Raw genomic sequence first — 24,040 nt, 5'->3', positions numbered from 1 at the left:
TAGGATAGACATAGAAAGGACTAGGTCGGTGATGACCAGCATGCAGAGGAAATAATACATGGGCCCATGGAGGCTTGGCTCCCTCTTCACAATGAACAGGATGGCGAAGTTCCCCAAGATGGCTATGGCGTATATGGTGCAGAAGGGGATAGAGATCCAGATATGGGCTGAGTCCAGGCCAGGAATGCCCAGCAGGATGGAGGTGGAGGGCTTCGTGAAATTGGTTCAGTTGCCCTTCTCCTAGGACCCTCTTGTTGTAAATGACTTTCTGTGTTTTTTTAAGGGTTTTTGTCTCTATTTGCCACTGTTTTTGTTTCTTACAATAGAGGGTTGCTGCACCTCTATCTTTTTTGAGGGGTTCTCTTGCAGACCCGTGCAATAGTTCAGGACTAGATCTTTCAAACTGTCAAAGTTGATCTTTTCACAGTTTGCTACGTTCAGGGTAATACCTTTGACCTTCATACAAGCATTTCCTCCCGACAGTTTATACCCGTATGTTTTTGGGCCTGCCGACACAAACTCGGTGATGTGTTGATCTGGTGGGATCTCGCTCGTGAGGTCCCCTAAATAATCCCCCAGAGGGGGATTCCAGGCCCCCTCCCTTTTCACAAATATCACAGAGTCAGTGTCGTGGTACAGGCACCGCTCTTGCAATCCGTCTAGGAGGTTGTATAGTTCTAAGCGGGCATAAGCGGTGGTGAAACAGGCTATGAAAACATTGGTATTGCCAGAGATAGAATAACGGTCTTTTGCGTGCTTCTTTTGCGTGCTGTTTCATCATCGATAAACTCACAGGATGAAACCTCGTAGTTGGGGGAAAATAGGTACTGAAAGAGTTCGTCGGGGTCTCTCACGATGCTGGTATTGGGTAGGTTGGTTCTTTGGCCGAATTTACCCCACAGAGAATTTAAAAACAGTTTAGCAATTTGGTGTTTAGCGGGGTTTAGCCTGATCTCATGTCGGCGTAAAAGCACGCCTTCTTTCTGGTAGAAATCGTTAACATACTTATTTTGTTTGTCTTCGTCTGTGCACCAGCTGGGATACCCTGAAGCCTCTTGTTTCTGGCGGAGGTGTAATTTTATGTACTCCGAAAAGAGTTCATCAGATTTTTCATTAAAATGCCAGATTTCATAGATTTTAGCCACCATGTACCCCTTCGCTATGGCTGCGTTCAATTCCACAGTGCACCAAGTCCCCAGGATGGCCCTCTCCTCGTCAGTGTGGGTGCACATCTCCCGCTGCACGGTTTCCGCGCAGGTTCGGCATAGCGGGAACATAAGCTTGCCGCCCACTCTGACAGGTAACAATGGGAAAAAGAGGCCTCGTGGGGAGTACACTTTAACTTTTGCAATTCCAAAATAATTTGCAAGGGGTCATAGAATCATAGAATCATAAAATATCAGGGTTGGAAGGGACCTCAGGAGGTCATCTAGTCCAATCCCCTGCTCAAAAGCAGGACCAATCCCCAATTAAATCATCCCAGCCAGGGCTTTGTCAAGCCTGACCTTAAAAACTTCTAAGGAAGGAGATTCCACCACCTCCCTAGGCAACGCATTCCAGTGTTTCACCACCCTCCTAGTGAAAAAGTTTTTCCTAATATCCAACCTAAACCTCCCCCACTGCAACTTGACACCATTACTCCTTGTCCTGTCCTCTTCTACCACTGAGAATAGTCTAGAACCATCCTCTCTGGAACCACCTCTCAGGTAGTTGAAAGCAGCTATCAAATCCCCCCTCATTCTTCTCTTCTGCAGACTAAACAATCCCAGTTCCCTCAGCCTCTCCTCATAAGTCATGTGTTCCAGACCCCTAACCATTTTTGTTGCCCTTCGCTGGACTCTCTCCAATTTATCCACATCCTTCTTGTAGTGTGGGGCCCAAAACTGGACACAGTACTCCAGATGAGGCCTCACCAATGTCGAATAGAGGGGGACGATCACGTCCCTCGATCTGCTCGCTATGCCCCTACTTGTACATCCCAAAATGCCATTGGCCTTCTTGGCAACAAGGGCACACTGCTGACTCATATCCAGCTTCTCATCCACTGTCACCCCTAGGTCCTTTTCCGCAGAACTGCTGCCTAGCCATTCGGTCCCTAGTCTGTAGCGGTGCATTGGGTTCTTCCGTCCTAAGTGCAGGACCCTGCACTTATCCTTATTGAACCTCATCAGATTTCTTTTGGCCCAATCCTCCAATTTGTCTAGGTCCCTCTGTATCCTATCCCTGCCCTCCAGCGTTTCTACCACTCCTCCCAGTTTAGTATCATCTGCAAATTTGCTGAGAGTGCAATCCACACCATCCTCTAGATCATTTATGAAGATATTGAACAAAACCGGCCCCAGGACCGACCCCTGGGGCACTCCACTTGACACCGGCTGCCAACAAGACATGGATCCAAATTTGTCATAAACTATATCGGGGTGCCCGATAGGGTAGTCTTTGGTTTTGTTTACAAAAGGGTACAAGCTGGTAAAATCATAATAGTGGATTTCTTTGCCGGGCTTAGGTTTATAATATAGATGGATGGCATTCGTCCTCCCCCCAAAAAGAGCATCCCTAGGCATGAGAGACTGGGGTAACTGGGCTCGGTTTAAAAAGCTCGCAAGCTCCCTGTCTGTTTCTTTCATCACCACCCACTCGTGCTCCCAAAGAGTCCTCACTACAAAACCAAGCCATTTTAGATAGTCAGTCTTGAGCTGCGTCTTGTAGTTAAGAAATCCAAAAGTTGTACCCATCATAGGGTTTTGTACTTTTTCACAATGACAGGCGACACAGCCGTGAAAAAAACACCCATTAAACTCAAAGGCTGTGTGTACCCCGTCAATATTGGCATAACCATCTAAAAAGTAGGGGCCTACCTGTAGTTCCCCACCCTGTAAAGCGTGCTGTATTTGTATATTTTCTTTTTGAGAGATATACAACAGCCACTGGATAGGTGGGGTTGAATATCTCTTTTTCTGTCTGTGATAGTTGTCTGGAGGGAGAAGAGCTACCGTGTTAGGCTCCAAAAGCATAAACCTGTACATAGCCATGCAGACGGATGCCAGCGTTATGTACCGGAACGGATCTATACACAGTTTTATCTCGGTGAATTTACCGGGTTCTCTTTCTACTAGATCGACCTTCTCCGTCATATTCATAATTTCTTTTCTGTATAGGATACAAGCCTGTCTCAAAATTTTTACATCCTGCTGGCAGTAATACGCAAGCTCTTTCTGCAGGTCAAAAGTCTCAGAGCTGTGGTCTTGATACCAGTCGAGAAACTCTGCTTTTTCCCTGGGCATCATGCTTTCTACACCATAGTGCTCCACACCGGGCATAGACCCCACATAATTTTGATTTTCTAAAATGTTAAAAAAATGTGGAAAATACCCTTTGCAACCTTCAAACCCCATCGCCTGTGGGAGTTTGCTAAGCTTCATGGGCAAGAAGTTTAAAGAGTCTATAAAACGAATGCCAAGGGCCTTAACTTCCACACACATTAGTTTACTGCCCTGAGTGATCAGTTCTATGCACATCTTTTCCTTCAGTAACTGTCTAACGCAGAAATACGCATCATAACCTTTGGAATTGTGTGCTAGGAACGTGTAGTCCCGGAACTCTTTGCCAATAAAGGTCTTAACAAACATAGAAAGACATTCGTCACCCTTAAATTCCCAGGATTTTTCCGGCTTTAGGGACATCGCAAAAATATAATTGGGAGTGTGCAACCCAGTCTCCTGCATGCATTCAAAATCATAAAAAATATACTTTTCTGATGATTCGGGCTTTCTAAGGCTGTCCATAAAACAGAGGTGAACGTCTACATCTCCAACGATCAAACCCTGACACTGCTTACAGCGCCTCCCTTTACACCTGTGCCGCTTGTCCACGTACGCCTGACACTTATCGCACAAAGTTTTAGACAGGCATTCAACTTGGGTTTTTGACGCACAGTTGACATGTCTGTCTAAACACTCTTTGGACCGACAATACAGTTTACAGCTAGGACACCTCAGCTGCACACCCATGTTGTCAGAGCATGTTGCGCTCAAGCAGAGATTGCAACGATACCTGCAAGAGTGGTCGTGACTGTACACCGTGTGGCAAAACTCACAGTAACTTTTTGCTCCGAACAACTTTTTCACATCCAGAACCCCATAGTAATGTTCATTGTGCAACAGGATGAAATAAGTCTTAGGGTACACGGGGTCCCCCGTTTTAAAAAAACCCCAGCCACCTTTCACCGCATACAGCACCACCTGTATGTTAACTCCTAAATGCTGTTCAAACTTTGCTACATCACTGAGCAGAACCTTTTTTTGATCTGACCACCCCAGTTTCTCGTGCAACTTTCTCGCCTCTGCTAACAATTCTGCATCCGTAGGTTTATGACCGGCCATGACGGCCAAGAGCCCTCCCGCAAAACATAGATTGGTACCGGTGTAAGTCAGGTCTACTAAACATTGTCTCTTTTTATGACTAATCTGACTACTAAGGATAGAATTTAAAACTCTTTGAGCGCCCCCACCCCTATTTTTTACAACTGTCACAACGAGGCGCAACGTCCCATCGAGATGCAATTCTCTATTGCTCTGAAGCAGCTTTGAGGCCTGGTTTAAGAAATCCTCAGCGGACAGCTCATCCCTAGTTCTTCTGACTGAAAACAAAGGGTTAGTTAAACAACGGCTCTCTAAACGTAACTGTACGTAATCATCAGGGCCTACCCTACCATTAACGTCATCAAGAACTAGCTGTATCCCTCTGTGTATGGCTTCAACAGCCTGTTGAGCTGAATTTATTTGCTCAAGATGAACAAAACGAAACTCCTCACAATACACCGACCCCCCAAATCTGGGTAATTCACGTTGCCAACTTCTCACTCTCTCCATATACACCTCTGCATTTTCAGGGTTACTTGGGGGTTCCTCTACGGAACCATCAGTGGCATCTTCTACATCCGATACTAATTGAGAGTCAGACTCTCAGACGCCTCCGTGAGGGTCATTGGGAGTAGATGGGACTCCGTCTAGAGAGCACTCTGGGGAATTTTCTAAACCAGAGTCTGATTTCGCCTCCCCATTTTCAGACATACCAGTTTGAGAGCCTCTGGTAGGGGGCATCTCTTTTTGGGTTTTTTCCCTCATTACCTCTTTAGCCCTTTTTACATTTTTTACAGCGACCCTGGCCTGGAATTTTTTGGCAGCCATCTGTTTATCCCCCAAGCACCGTCCGCCCTTTTGTTTACACACGAGCTGATGTGTATAGTTTACACATCAGGTGATGTAGTTTACATCCAGGTAGTTTACATCCAGTCCCATTTACTTTGTGAATGGACTATTCAAGTTGATGGCCCATCAGTGAGCACAATGGGCCATGGGAGAAGCTTATCCCCACCAGATGGACTTTCCTGTAGATGCTGTAGCCAGAATATGGGTAATGGCCCCTGCTATAGCTCACTTAAGCATGCAAGGGCATGTGACCAGCTCACCGGACTCCATCTTGTGCTTGTACTTTCCCACTAACTGTGCATCTGGCAGAAGTTCCCTGCACCTGGCAGAAGCTATAAAAGGGGAAAGTGATGTCATCACTTGGCCTCACTCCCCACACAACTCAACACCTCAAAACACAGCTAGAGGGAAAATATTTTAACTGGGGAGTTGGTCCCAAGCTGGAAAGGAGAAATCCTGGCATATGTATAGAAGATTGGTGAACTGTTTGTACCATCAGGGTGAGATACTGCTTGATTCAAACACTGTCTAGTTTCTAAAAAAAAAAGGAGTCCTTGTGGCACCTTAGAGACTAACCAATTTATTTGAGCATGAGCTTTCGTGAGCTACAGCTCACTTCATCAGATGCATACCGTGGAAACTGCAGCAGACTTTATATATACACAGAGAATATGAAACAATACCTCCTCCCACCCCACTGTCCTGCTGGTAATAGCTTATCTAAAGTGAGCAACAGGTTAGGCCATTTCCAGCACAAATCCAGGTTTTCTCACCCTCCACCCCCACACACAAATTCACTCTCCTGCTGGTGATAGCCCATCCAAAGTGACAACTCTTTACACAATGTGCATGATAATGAAGTTAGGCCATTTCCTGCACAAATCCAGGTTCTCTCACTCCCTCACCCCCCTCCAAAAACCCACCCCCATACACACACAGACTCACTCTCCTGCTGGTAATAGCTCATCCAAACTGACCACTCTCCAAGTTTAAAACCAAGTTAAACCAGAACATCTGGGGAGGGGGTAGGAAAAAACAAGAGGAAATAGGCTACCTTGCATAATGACTTAGCCACTCCCAGTCTCTATTTAAGCCTAAATTAATAGTATCCAATTTGCAAATGAATTCCAATTCAGCAGTTTCTCGCTGGAGTCTGGATTTGAAGTTTCTTTGTTTTAAGATAGCGACCTTCATGTCTGTGATTGCGTGACCAGAGAGATTGAAGTGTTCTCCGACTGGTTTATGAATGTTATAATTCTTGACATCTGATTTGTGTCCATTTATTCTTTTACGTAGAGACTGTCCAGTTTGACCAATGTACATGGCAGAGGGGCATTGCTGGCACATGATGGCATAAATCACATTGGTGGATGTGCAGGTGAACGAGCCTCTGATAGTGTGGCTGATGTTATTAGGCCCTGTGATGGTGTCCCCTGAATAGATATGTGGGCACAATTGGCAACGGGCTTTGTTGCAAGGATAAGTTCCTGGGTTAGTGGTTCTGTTGTGTGGTATGTGGTTGTTGGTGAGTATTTGCTTCAGGTTGCGGGGCTGTCTGTAGGCAAGGACTGGCCTGTCGCCCAAGATTTGTGAGAGTGTTGGGTCATCCTTTAGGATAGGTTGTAGATCCTTAATAATGCGTTGGAGGGGTTTTAGTTGGGGGCTGAAGGTGACGGCTAGTGGAGTTCTGTTATTTTCTTTGTTAGGCCTGTCCTGTAGTAGGTAACTTCTGGGAACTCTTCTGGCTCTATCAATCTGTTTCTTTACTTCCGCAGGTGGGTATTGTAGTTGTAAGAAAGCTTGACAGAGATCTTGTAGGTGTTTGTCTCTGTCTGAGGGGTTGGAGCAAATGCGGTTGTATCGCAGAGCTTGGCTGTAGACGATGGATCGTGTGGTGTGGTCAGGGTGAAAGCTGGAGGCATGCAGGTAGGAATAGCGGTCAGTAGGTTTCCGGTATAGAGTGGTGTTTATGTGACCATTGTTTATTAGCACTGTAGTGTCCAGGAAGTGGATCTCTTGTGTGGACTGGACCAGGCTGAGGTTGGTGGTGGGATGGAAATTGTTGAAATCATGGTGGAATTCTTCAAGGGCTTCTTTTCCATGGGTCCAGAGGATGAAGATGTCATCAATATAGCGCAAGTAGAGTAGGGGCTTTAGGGGACGAGAGCTGAGGAAGCGTTGTTCTAAATCAGCCATAAAAATGTTGGCATACTGTGGGGCCATGCGGGTACCCATAGCAGTGCCGCTGATCTGAAGGTATACATTGTCCCCAAATGTGAAATAGTTATGGGTAAGGACAAAGTCACAAAGTTCAGCCACCAGGTTAGCCGTGACATTATCGGGGATAGTGTTCCTGACGGCTTGTAGTCCATCTTTGTGTGGAATGTTGGTGTAGAGGGCTTCTACATCCATAGTGGCCAGGATGGTGTTATCAGGAAGATCACCGATGGATTGAAGTTTCCTCAGGAAGTCAGTGGTGTCTCGAAGGTAGCTGGGAGTGCTGGTAGCATAGGGCCTGAGGAGGGAGTCTACATAGCCAGACAATCCTGCTGTCAGGGTGCCAATGCCTGAGATGATGGGGTGCCCAGGATTTCCAGGTTTATGGATCTTGGGTAGTAGATAGAATATCCCAGGTCGGGGTTCCAGGGGTGTGTCTGTGCGGATTTGATCTTGTGCTTTTTCAGGAAGTTTCTTGAGCAAATGCTGTAGCTGCTTTTGGTAACTCTCAGTGGGATCATAGGGTAATGGCTTGTAGAAGCTCGTGTTGGAGAGCTGCCGAGCAGCCTCTTGTTCATATTCCGACCTATTCATGATGACAACAGCACCTCCTTTGTCAGCCTTTTTGATTATGATGTCAGAGTTGTTTCTGAGGCTGTGGATGGCATTGCCTTCCGCATGGCTGAGGTTATGGGGCAAGTGATGCTGCTTTTCCACAATTTCAGCCCGTGCACGTCGGCGGAAGCACTCTATGTAGAAGTCCAGTCTGCTGTTTCGACCTTCAGGAGGAGTCCACCTAGAATCCTTCTTTCTGTAGTGTTGGTAGGGAGACCTCTGTGGATTAGTATGTTGTTCAGAGGTATTTTGGAAATATTCCTTGAGTCGGAGACGTCGAAAATAGGATTCTAGGTCACCACAGAACTGTATCATGTTCGTGGGGGTGGAGGGGCAGAAGGAGAGGCCCCGAGATAGAACAGCTGCTTCTGCTGGGCTGAGAGTATAGTTGGATAGGTTAACAATATTGCTAGGTGGGTTGAGGGAACCATTGCTGTGGCCCCTTGTAGCATGTAGTAGTTTAGAAAGTTTAGTGTCCTTTTTCTTTTGTAGAGAAGCAAAGTGTGCGTTGTAAATGGCTTGTCTAGTTTTAGTAAAATCCAGCCACGAGGAAGTTTGTGTGGAAGGTTTGTTTTTTATGAGAGTATCCATTTTTGAGAGCTCATTCTTAATCTTTCCCTGTTTGCTGTAGAGGATGTTGATCAGGTGATTCCGCAGTTTCTTTGAGAGCGTGTGGCACAAGCTGTCAGCATAGTCTGTGTGGTATGTAGTGGGGTGGGAGGAGGTATTGTTTCATATTCTCTGTGTATATATAAAGTCTGCTGCAGTTTCCACGGTATGCATCTGATGAAGTGAGCTGTAGCTCACGACAGCTCATGCTCAAATAAATTGGTTAGTCTCTAAGGTGCCACAAGTACTCCTTTTCTTTTTGCGAATACAGACTAACACGGCTGTTACTCTGAAACCTGTCTAGTTTCTAGAACTCAGATTGGGATTTTCCTTTATTTCTTTGGTAATCTACTTTGATCTGTACACTTATTAGTTAAAATCACTTAAAATCTATATTTCTGTAGTTAATAAATTGGTTTTATGTTTTTTACCTAAAACAGTGTGTTGTTTGAAATGCAAAAGGGAAATCTGCTCAAGAAGAGGGGCTGGTGCATTGTCCTCTCCACACTGAGACTGGGTGGACTGCATAATAAACTTACATTGGTCAGGCTTCTGACCAAGGCAAGACGGTACCGCTCTGAGGTCCTAAGCTGGGGAGCTGGGGGGAACTGGTTGGAGCCTCTCTATTGTTGGTTCATGAATGGCTGGTGAAAGCATTCATGTAATTCAGCTGGGTGTGTCCCTGCCTGTGAATGTTTGTGTGAGTGGAGGAGTTGGAGGGGTCTGTAGCTTGTCACATAATCACAGTGTGAAAGGGGACTCAGATTAGTGTGCAAGAGGGCTCAGTGGTACCCCAATTCTGTGTTGTACTCCGGGGAAGACTGGCACAGTGAGCAGGTTGAAATGCAACCCTTGTTCTGAGTGAGATTTGCACTTCATACACTGGTGTAGAAATTTTAAGTGAGATTCTGAGTGGGATAGTTGGAGATCAGTCAAAGAGGTGACCAGTTTGTTATTTTCTGTTTGCTTATTTTGGGAAATGGAAGTAGGAACAGAAAAGCAGCAAGATGAGCGAAAACTGAGAAATGATTGTGAAATTGGAGCTATTCAGATTGCAGGCAGTAGAAAAAGAAAAAGAACATAGGAGAATTTTGCAGCTAAAGCCGGCAGAGGCTGCCAGAGAGGAGACTGAACACAGAAAGGCTATGGAACTAAAACAACAAGAAAGTGAGAAGAAAGAGAGAGAGAGCAGAATTACCAATTGGACTTGCTGGAAAAGCTGAACTAGAACCTTTCCACTCCACTGATTCCCACCTCTCCAAAAATCCTCAAATGGGAACAACTGTGTCCTGCATACAACGAGGCAGGGGATATTGGTGAATATCTTTGAGAGTCTCTGTGTGATACATAAGATTCCTGATGCCCAGAAGATGCCCACTTTAGTTGCTAATTTATCTGGTAAAGCTCTGGATATAGTCAATAAAATGCCAACTGGTGATGCTTTAGATTATTGTAAATTCAAAGAAATGGTTTTGAAACAATTTCAGATTTTCCCCTGAAAGATATAGAGTGAAATTTAGGAATCTTAAGGGGGTGCTGGTATGCAACATGGAATATGTTTAAAAAATTAAAGATATTATGGGAAAGTGGGTAAGGGGCACAGCTGTTACAAGATTTGAAGGAATGTTTGACCTAGCTGGTTGGTTAGGAGCACTTCTTAAACACAGGTAAAGATGATGTGAAACAGTGTCTATGGGACAAAAAGGTGAAAACTGTGGATGAGATGGCTTCTCTAGCTGATGACTTTGAACAGACACAAGCATCTATTGTGAATAAACTACAGATGGAGGGTTTACACTTGGTGGGAAGCATGGTCCCATTTTACCCCATTCTTCTAATCTCCAACCCGAATCTCCTGTGAAAATGGAAGAGTCCAGGAGGTGCTATCATTGTAATTCCACTGATCACCTGAGGAATAAATGCCCTGTACTCAAAGAAAGCAGGCAGCAGGTAGCCCAGGTGAATGCTGCTATTCAGAGCACAGAAGCCCCTCAGGCACTGTCACTTATCATACTAGGTTTGTAAAATTAGCCTTTGTACAACTAGGCATGAAGCACTGAATGGCAGGGAACATCATGGGTGGGAAGATACAGGGGCAGAAATTTTGGTAGTTAGGAGGAGTATAGTACAACAAGGTGACATACTGACAGGACAGATGGCAGGGCTTTTATTGTTTGATGGTTACAAAATCCTTGTGCCTTTGGCTAAAGTGCACATCGAAACCAAATGTTTGGAAGCTGTATTATCAGTGGGGGTAGTAGACGATACCCCTATTGATATGCTAATTGGCAATGATTTCTTCCATGTAGCTCAGGCTGTTAAAGTGTCCGCACGCAGCAAGAAGGAGCGTTCTGCTGGGACTTCAGAGGAAAAGGGGAAAGTCCCAGGAACTGCTGAAAGAAAGAGACAGAGTCTCCTTGATTCCTCTGCAGGAGGAGGAAGCTGCATGTTTCCAGGGGTGGGGGTGGTTGAGACCAGCTCCTGCCCTTCAGCTGAAGGTAGCGGTGCCTCAGGGAGAAAAAAGTCCATGGTGCTGCCAAACACGGGCCAAACCAAATCTAAGGGAGCATAGGAAGATGTGTTCCAGAGGGTAGCCTAGAGGAGGGAGATAGAATCATAGAAACCACTGAGGAGGTGGGTGTGGGTTCCTTTAACACTGCAGCAGGAGGCAACACCACCTCAGGAAGAAAGGGGTGTGTGGAGCCTGCCACTGAGACAACTGTCCAGGCTGCTAGCTGTGAGCCCTTCACAGCTGACCAGGGGATAGTTCCCACTCTAAAGAGCATAGTGGTAGGTGTCCTAGAGGGGGCCATGAGGAGGAAACTGGGGGAGGAATAGTGGGAGAACAGGAATGTCTGCTCACTGATCACATGGGGGAGGATGCTCAGGACAGAATGGATGATTCAGCATTTGTGCACCCAGGCACCCAACCTGTGGCTCAGGCTTCGAGAGGGAACAGTGTAACTGACCTGCCGGACGGGAGCCATCACACAACTTACCTCTCGGGGATAGAGAGAGGGGTGACGCAGGGTATTCCAATCCAGGTCACAATTTTTCAGGACTTTGTTCCTGACGTGGTTGTGAAAACTAACTCTCTCTCTTGAAGACAGGATGCAGGTCCAACTGAATCGATGGTTGTCTGTGGAAATGCTAATGACCCAACTGACAGAGGGGAGGAGGAAATTCCCAGGGTTGGGAAAACACAGAAAGCAGCTGTGAAGAGACACACCTCTTAGCCCAGAGAGCACAGATCACAACCCTCTAGGAAAGGGGGAGGGGAAGGACCCAGTGCTGGGAGTGGGGATCACAGGGAAAGTGCAAGGTGTGTGTGTGTGGGGGGGTGGATTATTTTCATGGGCATAACCCTGGGGTTGGGACCTAGCTCTGCAGAGGGCTGGCCAACATATAAATCCCTCTTACTTCCTTAACTCATCAGACCCTGGCATACCAAGACCCCAAAGATTGCCTGAAATTGAGATCCCTCCTGAAGGGGGGTGATGTTATTGATGTGAACTGTGATCATATAGATCATAGTTGCAAGCAAGGTCCTATAGTGGCACCAAATCTTGTACAAAGTAGGTTGAGTAAGGTTTCTATAAAAAGGCTGTAATTAGCTGGTTATGATTATGCTGTCTGTATGTGTGTATCATTTTTGTATTTGAAGTTACGAATATTGGCTATATACTTATATCTCAATGTGTTTGATTCTAAGTAGCATCCGTGAAGCATTTGGTCAGCTTCTCAAGAAAGGACTATTCTGAGTAAGTGCCCAATGAAGAAACACTTAACTGACAAGGGAGCTTGGGAGACTCCAATCCACATCTGAGGAGCCTTCCTGGGAACGTTCAAGATAGCATGTGAGCAATGGCTGCCGCCTGCAAACTGAGTCATGCATGGACATGTGACTTGCCCATGTGACTCCAAGCTCCACCTTTCTGCTGTGATTTTCCACAGTAAGAAGAAAGGGGTATCCTTCCACATGCAGAGGATATGAAAAGCCCTGGAATCCCCTCCATTTTGTCTTCAATCCTGCTTCTGCCCTCTGGAGGAACTGTGCTTGAAACTGAAGCTCTGAACAAAGGACTGAACAACCCATCCAGGATGGGATCTTTGTACTCCAGAGACTTCATTGGTTTAAATCAGCCGTAGTCCCATCAAGCCTGAAACAAGCCTGAACTTTAATAACACACACATAGCACAATTTCATAACTTCACATACAATGATCGCATGTACAGCCCAAGGAGATATCAATGTTTAGTGACAGGGGGAGGAGAGGAAAGAGTTGCAGGAGGGGCCTTGAGGGGAAGAGGTAGAGCAGGGGTGGAGCCTGGGGGAAGAGGCAGCGTAGAGCGGTGAGGCCTTAGGCTTCCAGTTACCAGCAATTAGAAAAGTGGCAACCCTATGAGTTGCACATAGACAGATTCCCCAGTTTGTCACGCTGACACAGCACAGTAAGGTGAGGAAAGGATTTAATATCTCTTTGACTGGCCAGTCAGTGATTCAGGGAGGAGGGCCCAGCACTATATCACCAGCTACCTCTGAATGGAGTGTGGTCTGAGAACCAGAGCATCAGGAGAAAACTTTAGGTCCCTTTCTGAGTAAAGAGCTGGAGCAGCCTATCCCGGATCTCCTGAGTCTTCGCCCCATAGATGATGGGGTTTAGCATGGGGGGCACCAGGAGGTACATGTTGGACATGAGAACCTGGAAATGCAGGGCCACATTGTGCCCAAACCGTTGCGTGAGGGCAGAGAAGAGATGTGGGGTGTAAGAGGCTAAGATGACACAGAGGTGGGAGCCGCAGGTCCCAAAAGTCTTGAGGCGGGCATCCTTTGTTGGGAGGCTGAAGATGGCCCTGAGGATCTGGATATAGGACACAGCGATACAAAACACATCCACACCAGTCACCAAGAATGCCACAGAGAGGCTGTAGTAACTACTGATGCGGATATCTGCGCAGGCCAGCTTCACCACAGCTATGTGCTTGCAGAATGTGTAGGGAATGATGTTGGTTCTGCAATATGGCCACTTCCTCACCAGGAAGGGGTAGGGCAATACGAGCATGATGCCACGCAGCACCGTGGCCAGGCCAATTTTGGCCACCACAGGGTTTGTCAGGGTGGTGGAATGTCTCAGGGGATCGCAGATGGCCACATAGCGATCAAAAGCCATGGCCACGAGGATCCCAGACTGTATCACAGAAAAGCTGAGAATGAAGTACATCTGGGTGAGGCAGGCACTGAAATTGATCTCCCTGGAATTGAACCAGAAGATGCTCAGCATTTTGGGTAGGACGGCCGTAGACGGGACCAGGTCAGTGATGACCAGCATGCAGAGGAAATAGTACAAGGGTCCATGGAGGCTGGGCTCCCTCTTCACGATGAACAGGATGGTGAAGCTCCCCAGGATGGCTATGGCGTACATGGCACAGAAGGGGATGGAGATCCAGACATGGGCTGCCTCCAGGCCAGGAATGCCCAGCAGGATGAAGGTGGAGGGGTTGTTGAAGTCAGTTGAGTTGGAATCTGACATGGAGTAGGAGAGAAAGTGTCCAACACTGAGGCAGAATGGTGTTTCCTGCATGTACCGTATGTTCCCCTGACTTCCTGTATGAACCCAGGCTGTAGGGCGATAGTCACAGGACAAATACCTGGATGGAGAGACAGTGTTAATATGAGACACTTCATGCACTACTGGAGGCTGTTCTCATTGATGAAGCAGGTTGGTCGCTCCACACACACTGAAAAATGACATTTTCATTATTCAGATAAATGAATTATGAACAACTGACCCTAATAATGCCAATTCCATATTTTATGGTGCTCCCTGTGTCAACAATTCCTACACATCGTGGTGTGGGAAATCTTTATAGGCACCAACAGGAAACACGAGTGGATACTGGTTTTCCCTGATTGTTCCTTAGGCCCTGTCTACACTGTCACCTTTTTTCGCCAAAAGGCAGCATTTGGTGAAGAAATAGTGGAGGTGTAAACACTACAAAGCCACTTTTGATGACACAACTCCTCAGTTTCAGTCATGTAATAAAGGCACCTTAACGAGAGTTGTAAGGCTTTTTATGCAAAAATTTTGTCACTGAAGTGCCAGTGTACACACTGTGCTTGATTTCATCACTGTAATTGGCCTCTGGAAGGCATCCCACAATGCCCATCCTAACCTCTCTGGTCAGGAGTTTCAACTCTGCTGCCGTGCATCCAGGTAAATACTTTCCTCTCCTCCCTATTTAAAGGCCCAGTAATTTTGAAATTCCCCTTCCTGTTTGCTCGGCGTGGAATGTTCACATCACATCTTCCCAGGTGGCCATGGCGGCTCTATGCAGCAAATGGTCTCCCGCTTGGACCACTGTGGAGCTGCTGAATCTGCTCAGTATTTGGGGAGAGGAGGCTGTGCAGTTCCAGCTGTGCTCCAGCTGTAGGAATTTCAGTGCCTAGGGGAAGATTTCTTGCAGCTTGCAGGAAAAGGGCTATGATCGGGACAAGCTGAAGTGCAGAGCAAAGCTGAAGGAGCTGAGGCACACGTACCAGAAGGCAAGGGAGGCAAACAGTCGCTCCTGTGCTGAGCCCCAGACTGCCATTTTTATAAGGAGTTGGATGTTATCCTTGGAAGTGACCCAACTTCCACCACCAAGAGCCCTGTGGATACTTCGGTGGGGCTGGAGCCTACAGAAACTGGACCTAACACAGAGGAGGAAGTCATTCATGAAGAGGTGGAGGCATTAAAAGATGTGCAGCCTATGCCAGGGTTGCCCAGTGCTATGTCCAGTCAGGAGCTGTTCTCCACTCTGCAGGTGTCCAGCCAGTCTCGGCAGTCACAATCAGGTGAGCCAGAAGCAGGAGAGGAGACCCCTGGTAAGTGGTTTTGCTTTGTGAAGTGCAGAGGTGGGCTGAGGGCAGAGAAATGTACAAGGCTGGCAGTGTTTGTGTTTGCTGGGCATTTCCCCAAACAGCTAGGCAGTATGGCAGAACAGGGTTTTGATGCACACCAAGATTTCACTGGAATCCTCCAGAGAGATCTCTAGGAAACCTTCCTGCAGGTACCTGCCAAACCTCTGCTGGAGGTTCCTTGGCAGAGCTTCTTTGTTCCTTCCCCCATTGAGGGACACTTTCTCTCACCATTCTGCAATTACTTGGGCAAGGACCAAAGCAGCACACAGGCGAGCAGCATAGGGACTGGGGCAGAAACCGCAAGCATGTAGTAGATGCACCCTTGCTTACCCTCAGGAGAGAGATATCTGCCACAATGACTCCCACCTGTGGAAAAGGGTTGGAAACTTTTGAGTATTGTCCCCCAAGAAGTGCCGCATGACCCCTTTCACATTGCTTTTCTCCCAGGCACAATGTCCCTCGCCCCTGGGAACACTCACCATGCTTGCACTGTTCACAGGCATGTCTGCTTATCAAGGGTCAGCGGGAAAGTGACTGGTGAGTTACCAGCGGTGTATTTTAATGTAGCATTTCAATTCTGTACATATAGTTAACGATAATGTTTTTGTTTATTGTTACTTATGCTTTACCAGATATGTCCTTGAAAGGAGGCACCCCCTCCACTCCAGCCAAGTGTCTCCACCGGATAAGAAAGCCCCCAAGATGGAGCAAGGAAGATATGTTCTGGGAGGTGCAGTAGTAGTCTGATGCAGACAAGATGGAATGCAGGCAGTGGAGGGAAAGCGACAAATCTAGGAGTATAATTAATGCCAGTGAACAACATGGTTTATGGAAAACAGGTCTTGTCAAATAAATCTGATTTCATCCTTTCATGAGAATACATGTTTGGTTGATCAAGGTAACCAAACAGATGCAATAGACTTCTATTTCTCTGAGGCATTGGATTTAGTAGGGGAAAACATTCAGTTTAAAAAATGAACACTATATCAGTAGATTTTGTTACATGGACGAAAAGCTAGCTTTCTAACAGATCTCAGAAACCAGTTGTCAATGGGCCATTCTCAGCAAATGGAGGTCTTTGTAGTGGGGTTCTGCAAGGATCAGTTCAAGGCTAGATGCTATTCAATATTTTCATCAATCATCTGGAAGCAAATAGATTATTGTTGCAAGTAAAATTTGCAGACTACCCAAAGACTGGCAGAGTGGTTACAATGAGGAGGCCAGGGCAGGCATACCAAATGATCTGGAGCATTTGTTGAGCCGGGCCCATGCAAACAAAATGTTTTAATACTGTGAAATGCAAAGTGATCCTCTCGAAACAGGGAATGCAGGCCAGACCCCCAGACTAGGGCACTGTATTATGGAACGCAGGGACCCTGAAAAGGATTTAGGGTTGATTGTGAACAACTAAGTCATCATGAGCTCCCGGTGTGATGCTCTGGTCAAAATGGCTAATGAGATCCTTGGATGCATAATCAGGGGAGTGGTGAGTTGGAGCAGGGGAAGGATTTTACCTCTGTACGTGGCACTGATGAAACTGACCGCGTGAAGTTCTGGGGTACCCATTTCAAAAAGGATGTTATAAAATTGGAGAGGGTGCAGAAAAAAAACCACAAAAATGACTGGAGACTGGAGAGGATGCCTGACAGAGAAAGATTAAAAGAGCTTCATCTATTTATCTCATCAAAAAGACAATCAAGCAGAGAATTCCATGGGGAAAAAACAGTGGGTGCTAAGCGGCTCTGTAATCTCGTTTAGAAAGGCAGAGGAAGACCCAATGGCTGGAAGCTGAAGCCAGACAAAGTCCAATTGGAAGTCAGGGCCAAATGATTAGCAGTCGGTGTGATTAATCTTTGGGACAAACTGCAAAGGGAAGTGGTGGATTCTCCAAAGCCCCATGTCTGCAGATCCAGACTGGATGCTTTTCTGGAAAAATCTGCTTGAGGGCTTGTCTACACTTAAAACACTACAGCAGTGCTGCAAAGCGCTGAAGTGTAGACACTACTTACATGGATGACAGGGGTTCTCCCGTCACTGTAGGTAATTCACCTCTCTGAGAGATGGTAGCGAGGTCGATGGAAGAATGCTGTTTATATTGGGGTTAGGTTGAATACAGTGACACATCTCAGGGGTGTGGATTCTTTTGCTGTTGGAAAAAAAGCAAATTCACTGTTGGGTTGCATTAACTGAGGCATAGCATGCAAGTCATGGTAGGTGATAGTACCGCCCTACTCAGCACTGGTTAGGTCTCAGTTGATGTGCTGTGTGCAATTTTGGTCACCACTGTCTAGAAAGGATGTAAAGAAACTGGAAAGGATCCAGAGGTGAGCGAGAAAGATGATCCAAGGGATGGAATGCAAACTGTATGAGCAAAGGCTGAAGGAACTGGGTATGTTTAGTTTGGAAAAGAGGAGATTAAGGACAGACACGATAGCGGCCTTCAAGTATTTGAAAGGCTGCCATAAAAAAGATGGAGAAAATTTGTTTCTCTCTTGAGACAGAGGGCAGGACAAAAGGCAATGGGTTCAAAGTACAGCAGAGCAGATTTAGGATTAAATCTCAGGGAAAACTCCCTCACTGTAAGAACAGCAGGACAATGGAACAGACACCTAGGCAGGTTGTGGAAGCTCCTTCACTGGAGGTTTTCCAAAGGAGGCAGGATAGCATCTGTCCTGGATTGTTTAGACACAACAAATCCTGCATCTTGGCAGGGGGTTAGACTAGCTGATGATTGAAGGTCCCTTCTCACCCTGTGGCTCTATGATTCTACAATGTAAAATCCTAGTGTAGAGTAGGTCTTAGTCAAACACAAGTTTTGGAGCTCAATACAGGGGTAACTGTATTAAATTTCATGGCTTGTGTTATACAGAAGGTCACACAAGATGATCTCATTGTCCCTTCTGGTCTTAAACCCTGTGAATCTATCGATAAAGAAAGTAGGTCAGGCACATGAACAAGGGAACATTCAATTACCTCGAAAGTCTGAATAGATAACACTGAGAAAGGGAAATTATTTACTTAATCCATGTTTGGCCAGTGGAACTCCTTGCCACACACATTATTGGAGCAAAGAGCATAGCTGAATGGGATTCACCAATGCAGACGGTGCTGGGGGCTCCACCGTTAGTGAAGGCTGTTGTTAGAGGGCGTATCCCTTCACCCTCCCATTCCCTGGTCCTTCTCATATGAAGAGAGAGCAGCAAAACCCAAAGTCCGAAGGTGCAAACAATTCGATGTTTATTGGGATGAATTTCCCTCAAGTAACGATTCCAATTTCTTTCCTTTCCACTTCTGATGTCACAGAGCCTTGCCTGTGTCCCTGTTCCCATTTCCCTGTTCCCAATCCCGCCCCCCTTGTAAAAAAAGAACCAATCACAGAGCCAGACAGAGATTATACAGACAAACAACAGGGAAGTGGGGACTACAGTGATAGAACAACAAAGAAATGAGGGATTTTGCACCCCAGCTATTGATAAGTGAGTTCTTGCCTAACAGGAGGCTATCAAGCTAAGTTTTCTTTAAATCTTCTAGGCTCTTCCCTTTCTCTGGAGAGGATAGATTGGATCACCTTTTTAACAGCCCAAAACTGCTCTATTTCAGTGTGACTGGTGAGGACGTGACTGTTCACTTTCCAGGTCATTGCTGCCCCCGCTCTTTAGCCAAAGGCCTTAGCCTAAGAACAAGGCCTTAGACTATCATAGCGAGAGAAGGCCTATAAACAGGCAGACTGATTTTGATTCTTGTTTTGTACCTCTATAACTAGCTAAGTGATAAGAATACACCTAAATTCTTAAAGTATAGGCCTTTGCAGACAGGCCTGAATATCTATATGTTAATAGCTGTCTGACATCTTCAGTTAGATCTCATTTTCAGTTTGCCAAACTTTAACTGTTTGGACTGAAATTTCCCACATTGGGTGTCTGCTTATGGCTGAATTGTTTTTTGAACATTTCAGGCATAACAGTTCAGCCGACTTCTCAAATGAAACCAGAAGAAAAGACGTCTTGCCCATGTTGAAAAATGCATATATTTATTCCAGTGAGGAGCCCTAGCCCCTCCATGCTTTCTCTCAGAAAGTCAGGTGAGAGCCCCCCGTTAACAGCCAGAGGCCTGAAATGCAAGAGGAGGAGGTGAGAGTCCCTCTGCATTAACTCACACACAGCTGGCTCCTGAGGTCTTTACTCAGTTTTTACTCCAAGGGGAGTTTTGCCTCAGTGGGGCCTGAAAACATATGGGCCACAGCCTCAGAATTTGGTCTTGCATTGTCCTTCTATTGTCACCTTTCATCCTGAAGGATCCTGTGCGCCACTGAAATGCAGCCACATTGGGGCTGGAGCCCATCAGCCGGGGCAGAGCAAAGAGGGACATTTTGCCCAGTGATATTGGAGCAAACACGTCCTCTGTGGCAAGGGCCCCAGCATGTTTAATGGCTGCGCAGAGCGGAAAGGACCACAAACCTATTCTCTATCCCATCACGCCCACATTGCACTGGGTTTGTCGAGCAGGTGAGCTCCTCAGCAAGAGATGGGTACCTGTGAATTCTGAGCCAGACATGTCTTCCCTGGGAATCCCCCGCAGGCAGCCGTTTCCCCCATCTCTCTCACCCCAGCATCTGCAGCAGCATCCCACTCTGAGAGCCGACACAGAGGCATGCCCCCTTATAATCTAGCTGTGTGCAATCCCAGGGGGGTTCGCTCAGCCTCTAGGGGAGAAGTAGCATCTAAACAGAAACAAGCTGGACACCGGAGACACTTCAGCTAATGTCTCTCTTTCAGGGTCTGCGCTTCTGTGCTGTTTATCCAGCTTCAGGAGTAAACAGTTATTAAGGGACCTTCCCAAAGGGAGATGAGAACTCTTGGGCTCTCCGCTGAGTCAAAGAGGCATTGGCTGCTCTGTGTATTTTTAAAAAGTAGAGTTGATTGGTAAGAAAACAAAGGATAATGGGCAGCTCTCCATAGGGTCTGATACCCTGTAAATGCCCAGTATTAATGGGTAGAGAGAAGACAGAGAGATCTGGAGAAAGGTGACTGAGGGGAGATACAAACACTTTCTGCAGGCACCCGGAGCTATTGCTAAGGGATCAGGGATCAGTAATTCTCATCTGTAACTATCATCATACTGTGCGGCAACTTTCATTGAAGGATCTTCAAAACACCTAGCAAAGGAAAGTTACTATGAACATATCCCCATTATACTAATAGGTAAACTGAGGCAAAGGGAGACGTGACTTGGTGAAGGTCACACAGAGAATGACAGACAGAACCCAGGAGTCCTGACTTCCCTACTGTCACCACGGTCTCTCCATTAGTAACTGAGCGCATGACAAGAAGGAAATGGATTCATGGTGTAGCAATGGTTGTTCGTTACATGACTGTGAGAGACTTGCCCAGGATGCAACCTGCAACTGGGCCACTGAGCCCTCTGTCATACCAACCTGGGCTCCCTCTCACACTGTGAGGCTGTGACAAGCTGCTATCTGCTCCAGGTTTTGCACTTCCACAGGAAGAGACACACCCAGATGCAACTGTATGAATGTTTTCACTAGGCACTCATGAACCAACAATAGAGAGGCTCCAGCCAATTCCCCCCTACCCCCAGCTCCCCAACCTAGGACCCGAGAGCTATAATGTCTTACCCTGATCAGAAGCTGGCGAGTGTAAGTTGATTACCCAGTCCGCCCCTCCCTCAGTGTGGAGAGGACAATGCACCAGCCTCTGTTCCTGAGCATATTTCCCTTTTACATTTCAAACAACACACTGTATTAGGTAAAAATATATAAAACCTATTTATTAACTACAGAAGGATAGATTATAAGTGATGACAGGTAATAAGTGTACAGATCAAAGGAGGTGACCTAAGAAATAAAGCAAAATGACAATCTGAGTTCTATAAACTAGACAGGATTTGAATCACGCAGTGTGTCACCCTGATGGTACAAACCGTCCACCTGTCTTCCATACACAGGCTAGAAATGCCTTCAGCTTGGGACCAAATCCCCAGTTCGGTCCTTGTTCCTAAGGTTTTTCCAGGTGTTGAATTATGAGGGGAGTGATTTTATTACTTCCACCTTTTATGACTTCTGCCTTGTGGAGGGAGCTTCATTTTTCCAGTCAAAAGCCCCCAGCCCTGTTAGTGGAAAAGTCCAGGCACAAATGGAGTCCAGTGTCACATGAGCTGGTTATATGCCCTTGCATGCTTTCAGAACTTTAGGTATAAAAGTGAGACGTGCATACAAATAGGGTAATCATATTCAGCAAATCATAACTTTCCAGTTGATACCTTACATGACATACTTTGTATAAAACATATCACAATCACATCACCGTGGTAAATATGGGAGTGCCAGGGAGTTGCTTTGGGGTGCAGAATGTCACACCTCCCCTCTTAGTTTACTTCAGGAGTGCTTGTCACTGATTAATTCAGAGGCAGTGTGCCCACGGCCTTCTTAAGGTTTGGAACATACAATGCTCAAGTGTTGCAAACATTGTAGTGTTCTCCACATGTGTTTTTACAAAGTTCTGTGTGCCTTCTCTGGGTCACTAGAAAACCTGTCTTTGTATATGTGCATTATTGTCAACCATTGTGCTGTTCCAACTGGTGAGAACTCAGTACATGTATTCATCAATGCTATGCAGTTGTGTGCCTCAGTTTCCCTTTCCATACAGCAGACCAGGTTTCCTCTGCACTCCAAAGCACCCCATATTGACCATGATGATGTAATTATGGTATGTTCTGTACAAAGTATGCCCTGTGATGTATCATTCTAGAAGTCTTAATCAGCTAAACATTGATATCCCCTTGGGTTGTTCTCTGTGTATATAAATCTCCCCACTGTATTTTCCACTGCATGCATCTGATAAAGTGAGCTATAACTCACAAAAGCTTATGCTCAAATTCATTAGTCTCTAAGGTGCCACAAGCACTTCTTTTCTTTTTGCGGATACAGACTAACACGGCTGCTACTCTGAAACCTGTCGTCGTATGTGAAGCTATGAAATCTTGTATCAGAGTGTCATCTGTATCCACAAAAACCACAAGGAGTCCTCGCTTACAGACAGCCCCCCAACCTGAAGCAAATACTCACCAGCAACTACACACCACAACAGAGAAACACTAACCCAGGAAAGAAATCCCTGTAGCAAACCTCGTTGCCTACTCTATCCCCATATCTACTCGAGCAACACCATCAGAGGACCCAACCACATCAGCCACACCATCAAGGGCTCATTCACCTGCACATCTACTCACCTTATATATGCCATCATGTGACAGCTATGCCCCTCTGCCATGTACATTGGCCAAACTGGAAAGTCCCTACGTAAAAGAATAAATGGACACAAATCAGACATCAGGAATGGTAACATACAAAAGCCAGTGGGAGAACACTTCAATCTCCCTGAACATTCTATAACAGATTTAAAAGTAGCTATACTTGAACAAAAAAACTTCAGAAACAGACTTCAAAGAGAAACAGCAGAACTAAAATTCATTTGCAAAATTAACACCATTAATTTGGGCTTGAATAGGGATTGGGAGTGGCTGGCTCATTACAAAAGCAGCTTTGCTTCTCCTGGAATTGACACCTCCTCATTGGTTGTTGGGAGTGGACTACATCCTCCCTGATCAAATTGGCCCTGTCAACACTGGTTCTCCACTTGTGAGGTCACTCCCTTCTCTTCATGTGTCACCCTTATATAATGCCTGCATTTGTAATTTTCAGTCCATGCATCTGCAGAAGTGAGGTTTTTCATCCACAAAAGCTTATGCCCAAATAAATCTGTTAGCCTTTAAGGTGCCACCGGACTTCTTGTTGTTTTTATGAAACCTTGCTATGTGTGAGTTACTAAAGTGTGATGTGAGGCTGGAAACACCCAAAACCAGCCTTACAGGTATGCCAAAGGAGTAGGCTGACACTGTTAATTGCTGTCGTCAACACTCATCCAGCGAGGAATCCACTAGCACAGGAACTCTGTATAAGAAAGCCTCCTCAGAGGGAGTACGGAGACAATGGAGAATGTTTGACCAATGGGACCAGACCTCCCCGCACGTCACATACATAGACTTTCCGGCAAGCTGGAAGAAACTTTAAAGATGGGGAGTGACATCATCACTTGTCTTCACTCCCCCACAACTCAACACCTGCAAGAAGCTCAGGAAGACAAAGGACTTTGAACAGGGGAGAGGAACCCAGGCTGCAAAGCAGATGCAGCCTGTGCCTCAAGAATATGTAAGACTGCTTGTACCATCAGTCAGGGTGAGATATTGCTGATTCAAATCCTATCTACTGTGTACAAGTGTTAGACTGCAACTTTGTTTCATTCACTAGGTAACCTCCTTTGATCTGTTTGTTATCACTTATAATCACTTAGCATCTATCCTTCTGTAGTTAATAAACCTGATTTATGTTTTATCTAAACCTGTGTCTTTTTGAGTGAACTGTTTGGGACTCTGAGTTCCATTAAGAAAGGGTGTTGAATATCTTCCCCCA

The 24,040-nt window shown here is 46.0% G+C and overlaps 1 protein-coding gene across 1 annotated transcript; it reads right to left on the bottom strand.

Moving 5' to 3' along the window:
* Nucleotides 1-13,234: 13,234 nt before the first annotated feature.
* LOC144279741 (olfactory receptor 52P1-like) lies at nucleotides 13,235-14,233 on the bottom strand. The gene has a single exon (XM_077841364.1). The coding sequence runs from the start codon at nucleotides 14,231-14,233 to the stop codon at nucleotides 13,235-13,237; it is 999 nt and encodes a 332-aa protein (XP_077697490.1).
* Nucleotides 14,234-24,040: the final 9,807 nt, after the last annotated feature.

The sequence above is a fragment of the Eretmochelys imbricata genome, chromosome 1 (assembly GCF_965152235.1).
Source record: "Eretmochelys imbricata isolate rEreImb1 chromosome 1, rEreImb1.hap1, whole genome shotgun sequence".
Classification (NCBI taxonomy): domain Eukaryota; kingdom Metazoa; phylum Chordata; order Testudines; family Cheloniidae; genus Eretmochelys; species Eretmochelys imbricata.
Note: the sequence above shows the minus strand (reverse complement) of the source record. Positions and strands in the feature narration are given on the sequence as shown.